This window comes from Gavialis gangeticus, unplaced genomic scaffold, assembly GCF_001723915.1.
Source record: "Gavialis gangeticus isolate Ggan-Ray unplaced genomic scaffold, GavGan_comp1, whole genome shotgun sequence".
Lineage (NCBI taxonomy): Eukaryota > Metazoa > Chordata > Crocodylia > Gavialidae > Gavialis > Gavialis gangeticus.
In genome coordinates this window covers 121,944,950-121,951,411 of record NW_017729022.1, presented here as the reverse complement: position 1 = coordinate 121,951,411, position 6,462 = coordinate 121,944,950, and the positions used below count along the sequence as shown (strand labels likewise).

Genomic DNA, 6,462 nt, shown 5'->3' with positions numbered 1-6,462 from the left:
AGGCCACAGCGGGCAACTCACCCCCACCACATGCACAGATCTGGGGGCCACAGGTCCCCTTTGCCCCCTGGGAATGCCTGCAGTGGTGGGGAGCCTCCCTCCCTCCGGCCAAACCCACAACAAGCAGGCAGCAGCGGGGGAGCAGGGCTCTGCTGCAGCAGCTGCTGCCTTGGGCAGGAGACTGTGGATAGCTGGGGGCCCTATCTGGCAGGGCGGGAGGGCAGTGGGAACAGAGGGGTACCAGCATGAGGGGTGTTCGGGGGCAGAGTGAAGGTCACCAGCAGGGCTGGAGGGGAGTGAGGGGCCTTTTATTTCTATCATGTATTTTGGGGGTTTTATCATTTAAAAAAAAATTGCTAATTCCGTCAAGGAAAACCAGGATCCCTGATCATAGCGCCCTGAAATTGTTGCTTGTGAAGGTTTTGTTTTCCTTCTGCTTTCCTAATCAAAGTTTCTCAGGTCGCCCCATCTGTGGGGTCTCGGACATTTGTGCCTTAAATACACCCAAAAATGTCTCCAGAGAGAGAACATGAAGATAAAGCAAATCCTTCATGAAGCAACTGTCAAAAATCAGCTTCTTAATGAAAGTTAATATAATGATATATGATTCTAATATAAGTGATCAGGGGCATGAGCCAAAGCCCATTGAAGTAAAAGGGAAGTCCCCGCCAACTGTTGACTTTGAGCTTTTGTTTACTTCATACACGTACATGTTGGTGTCCTTAGGAGATTGCCTTGTATAGGTCCTCAGATGGGTGTATTCTGTACCTTTATCCCAGGGAGTTAATGCCATTGAAATTGCTGTGTGCTTATTTGTTTTGCTCAGGGTGTTTGCATGTGATGTCTTTACCAACATTTTATGTGCTTTTGTTTTCTCATTCACCAATTGATCCTTACTGTAGGGGAAAGGCCTTTTATGTGTGAAACATGTGGAAAGAGCTTTGCCTCTAAGGAGTACTTGAAACATCATAACAGAATACATACAGGTTCCAAGCCGTTTAAATGTGAAGTTTGCTTCAGGACATTTGCACAGAGAAATTCACTTTACCAGCATATTAAAGTTCACACAGGTAGGAAAGATGCTTCTTTGGAAGGCAAAGTACTGTGACCTAATAGGCATAAATTTTAGATTTGCTTAACTTGGAGAGACTTTGCTGCTTTTGAGCCTAGTAGTACCACCTCTATATGGAATTCTTAGCTGTTGACTGATGCAGGGATATTTCATTCACTCCGTTCTTCCTACCTGGCCCTCCAAAAGTGTCTGTTTCTTGCTGGTTAAATTGCTGCAGTAGCTATGAAGTACTTCCCAGAGTTGTGCTGGTCTCACTAATGATGCTGAAGCTAAAATACCAATTCTCTGCATCTGCTTTGCCACGTTTGCATCAGTTTTTATATCTTCCAAGCCCATTTTCTCCCTTGGCTGTCCTACTGTCTTTCCCTCTGTTTTGCTGTGTCACAGGAAATAAGGGACTATTGTTCTGATGAATGATATTTACATATACCAAAGCAGATTACAAAAGCAAATGGATATGCTAAATCCTGGAGTTCCTGCTTGAGTAAATATTTATACTTGTAAATATGACAACTAATTTAGGCCAGGAGTTTAGTTAATGTAAGATGGTCTGTTGACTCAAGAGTTTCATCAGTTTATGCCAGCTGAGGATTTAGCCCTTAAACGCTAGATACAGTCTGTTGATTTTGGCTCCAGTATAGAATTACACAAATATAATGTTCCTGAGAATGTATTTGAATGTTTAGTGAAGGTGCCTGTACTTGCCTAGTAAAACAAGTGGAGCATTTGGGCTGCTTAGAAGCTGCAGCAAGAGCTGCTCAGACAAGGTGTCATTCTAAAGTTCCACTCCAATTTCAGGTGAACGTCCCTATTGCTGCGATCAGTGTGGTAAGCAGTTCACACAGCTCAATGCACTGCAGCGTCATCATCGAATACACACAGGGGAGAAACCCTTCATGTGCAACGCATGTGGGCGAACATTTACCGACAAATCCACCCTCCGGCGGCACACCTCAGTAAGGAGCTATGTTGTCCTCACAGTTCTGGTTTCAGACACTTGTGTGTACAGGGCATCAATTCTAAGAAAGGGACCCATCTCCTTTCTGCTGGTTTTGACCATTGGGAGCCCTTTCCCTGTTACATTGATATTAAAATACGTCAAAACATTTCCTTGTCTAGTTTAGATTCAGAGCTGTGCTAGATTTACAGACAAATTAATTTCACCATGGACAGCAGTTTATGCAGGTAATAACAGGAGAGAGGTTTATTTCTAACTTGCCCTGTGACCTGGAGACCTCCATTTCCCTCACTGGGCCAGGTGTTTGGCTTGGCCAAGTTTTTATACATGATGACCTGGGGGAAGCAACCCCAATCGAGGAGCTGATTAGGGTGCTCCAATGATCTTCCTGGCCCTGGTGCAGCTATAGCAGCTTTGGGCTTAGTTGGTACCAGCACTGGCTTCCTCTGAGTATGCACTGGCATACTTTTGGGCTGGATCCTGCTGTAGAAATCAACACTGGTTACTGCATTGCCTCATGATAGCCAAGAAGCTATAGCAAGTCACTTCTCCTTTTGCACTGCTGAAGCATATTCTCAAACAATTGCACAGAGTTTAAGTTTGAGATCCTTGGCTCAGAGGTGATGTAGACAAAAACATTATAGTCATTTCAGACACCTACTGATGACACTGCTTTGTCTATTGTTTCTAGATACATGATAAAAATACACCTTGGAAGTCTTTCCTGGTTATTGTTGAAGGAGCATCTAAGAACAACGAAGGGCATAAGGCAGAACTTCCTGATGGAGAGTATGACATGTCACCCAAAATCACAGAGAAGCTGCTCTCTATTGCTGAAAATGGCCACTACCAGCACTTGACTGTTGTCCCAGGGAGTGTGACTGCACTGCACGACAATGGCTGTACCATGGGGACAGACTATAAGTCTGATGGGACTGTGGGACCCCAAGAAGCCCTCATAGCTACCACTTTAAGTGAGTTTACAGTGCTGCATACACAGACTGACTCTATTCAGCCACAGCTTCATGCTCTGGTAAATATGGAATAAGTTGGTATTGTTCACATATCCAACCTGGACTATAATTCTTTCATAATCTTTGACTCTGCCAATAACCCATGGATAGAATTAGGTTAGGCTAATTCTCCTTATTAGGAAGAGGGACTGGCTGTGAATGGTATCCCCATGATTTCTTGAATTGCAGATCTCCTTTGTGACTATGAAGTGGTCATTATTTCCAATTTGCGTAGTCTGGCTGTAGCTCCTTTTCCCAAAGAATAGGGTAGAATAATAACTACCAGTTGGAGGAGCAGGGGAGGGGGCAGTTCCCTGTCCCCATCACATTAGTATGGCAGTTTTGAAATTCACTGATCTCTGATGTCATGGCAAATCCTCATTTATTCTGTCCATTTAATCTCTGGAAATGTATCCATCCAAGGTCCTTTACTTATCCTTTTCTGCAAAGGTATGTTGAACGCATTCACCCCTTGGTATGGATATGCTAGGAGCAGTTCCTTAGGAAAGAGAGAGGGCATAGGTTTGATTCAGCTTCCCACCGGCTTGATTCCACAATGTGGGTAAACAACAATGCTTTCACGTCTCTGGGCCTGATTAGTTAATGGAATTTGGTCTCACTTAAAATGGCTAAAACCAGTTCCTGAAATTAATTTTCCTCTCTGCCTTTGCCAAAGATTGGAGCAGTAGGAGCAAGTCTGGAAAAGCAGAGTTGCATTCCAAGGGGTATCATTTTGCAATAGCAAAAATGTGGAAACTTCAGGCTGTGGGATTTGGTGTTGCAAAATAGATTACAATGTCTTGAAATAGCTTGTGGCCTTCTATTTCTGACCTCCAGTAATATATGTCAGAGTTTTTGATCCAACAGGCTTAATCCAGCAGGCTTAATATTTTTGGTCTATTAATTGCTCTAACATAAAGAAAAGCTTTACTCCTTCAGAACTTGAAGCTTTTGCATAAGAAACTAAATTCCCTTCAGCAAAACTACCTCATGGAAGGCTCTCAGGGCTACTGTGCGTTTGTTTTGCGATAGGAGCTGTACAAAGCCTAGTAGAGGCACTGGCTGTAGCAGCAAAAATCCTCTTGTTGATTAAACCATTCTTCCCACACTCGGCCACCTCCAAAAGAGCTCTTGTCACTAAGTTAAAGTCTACCCAGGGGGTTGCTGTCATAGCCATCAGTGATGGGTGTGTTTTCTCTTCTCCCTTAGGTGTCCTACTACAATTCTGTAGTATAAATCAGGCCTTAAATTACAGGATTTAGATTTGAAGCCACTGCAGGGGCTGGAAGGAAAAAAAATAAATAAATTATGTCATTCTTAAACTCATACACCTTCATCTTGCAATTGGATCTGATACAGCAGACCTCCCCTGACTTAATAGGGCTTCATACAAAGGCAGGGAAAGATCCATTTGCAAGAGGTGTCTGTGCATGGTATGTGGAAAACAGTGGGCATGTCTACACGTGCACTGGACTGCAGTCATTTAATACTTGCTTAAGCAAGCATTAAATGACTGCACAGTCCCAGTGCCACATGGGTCACTTCCAAAGCTGTGGAAGTAGCATCAGGAGTCGCGGTTCATGCCCACCAATGCTACAGTGATGTACTGTCTTGTGTAGAGGTGCCCAGTGAGGCTCAGGAGTGAGAATACAGGCAAGGCTCCTCATTCCAGTGTCTGAAAGATTTAGAAAACTTGTGAACAAGCAACTCCATGATAACTTCAGTGAAGCTTTTCTATAATTCAGTGTTAGAAATAGTGCAGGTTTGGGCAGGTGCCTGAAAAACAAGATTGTGAAACTAACAGCTGAGGTAAGTGCCAAAAATTGCATTAATGATGACTTCATGTCCATGCATTTTCCTTGTTAAAGGGGGTAGAAAGTACCTGCAGTGGAAATATATAATGGGTTTATCTTGACAACGTGCCTTTTTACATAAAAGAAGGTGATTAAGAGTTAAATGGTTTTAAAGGTATTTAGACCTCTTCAGTGACAGGGTCTTCAAATTCTTTAGAAATCTGGGCTCAAGTGTTTGCTCCAAAGCCTGTTATCCTAAGAATAATCCTTATGTGACTCTGTTAAATAGATGCCATTTCTCAGAACTGGGAATTACAGGGAACATGCAGGCCCATTCCTTAAAACAGCCCTTTCTCCATTCTTCTCTCTACAAAAGAGAAAAGAAACCGAATGTACACTGCCTGGTCATTATTAGTAGTAGGTAGTCATGGTTTTTACTCCTTGTTTTGCAGTGAGAGGAATAATATTGTACAGATAGCAAAAGGGACACAACAGGGTTATTTTTAAAGAACCACTTCTTCCATCCTAAGCACTTTCTAAGCAAGCTGAAAATTAAGGTTTGTGTTCTCCCTACATGGCTCAGCTTGTTACTTTTTGTTACAAAACACAAGTGGAACTTTGATAAGGAATTACCATGATTAACTGAGCAGAGGCAGTTAAAAGGGAGTGGAGCAGGATTAGCCCAGAGTACTCGGGCACAGTTACCAGCATCATCTTGAGTTATTTTTTGAACCTAGAACTACCTGGAAGAGTTCTGTGCTAGTGACTACTTTATATTCCCAGTGTCTCCTATCAGTACAGCTTGCGCTTTTAGTAAGCATCTGTGAAGTTAATAGAGAACAATTCCACAAATCGTCCTTGTTTAGGTTACTTGTTCCAGTTCAGGGCGAAACCCACACAACTCTACCAGTTTACACTAGCTGAAAATCTGCCCTTTTGTGTTGCAACTCAGTTTTTGTGTGTGAATTGTTTCTCTTACTAAAGAGGTTATATTTGAAATATTTATTCATGTGTTCCTTTTGATGTTCATGATTCCTAATGATCAGTGTAAAATGTTTATAGATATTTAAATTCTCAGCATTAGCACTTGTAGACAGGGAAGCTTTTGTATTCTGAATATATGGAAGTGAGTTACCTGTATAAGCTGTTCTTATTAAACTATTATTGCCCTTTCCATAAATGACTTGCTGTCAGTACCAGACTTGTGTGTTCAGGCTAACATACATGTTAAATGTAATGAACTTTTTTTAGATGTTTAGAAGATAAGCTTATGAGATCTTTCATAGCAAAACTGCCACTTCACATGCCAGACTTAAATAGTGTCACTGAAGTGACATGAATCAGAACCTCTGTAAGTATTTAGTGAAGTCACAGCAGATAATGTGTAAGACTAGATGTGAACAAAATACAGTACGCTACTATGTCTTGCTCATTCTGATGCCTTACAAGAATTCCAACTGTAAAATCTCATTAATCATCCCCCTTCCCTTCTGCAAGTGGTGGTGCTCCATTGAACACAACTTCTTTTGTATATGCCTGAAAAGAGATGTTGGAGTTGATAGACTGCAATTAGGAGGGACAGCACTGTTTCCTTTAGACCCCCCGCTTCCAAGTCAAGAAACAGTT

The 6,462-nt window shown here is 42.1% G+C and overlaps 1 protein-coding gene across 1 annotated transcript in view; it reads left to right on the top strand.

Moving 5' to 3' along the window:
- The window catches only part of GZF1 (GDNF inducible zinc finger protein 1), a 76,826-nt gene extending 70,807 nt beyond the window's left edge, over positions 1 to 6,019 (top strand). Inside the window, exons 12-14 of the mRNA XM_019515868.1 lie at positions 903 to 1,070; positions 1,871 to 2,028; positions 2,722 to 6,019. Coding sequence (XP_019371413.1) covers positions 903 to 1,070; positions 1,871 to 2,028; positions 2,722 to 3,078 — 683 coding nt within the window. The 3' untranslated portion in view covers positions 3,079 to 6,019. The remainder of the gene's footprint in view (positions 1 to 902; positions 1,071 to 1,870; positions 2,029 to 2,721) is intronic.
- Positions 6,020 to 6,462: the final 443 nt, after the last annotated feature.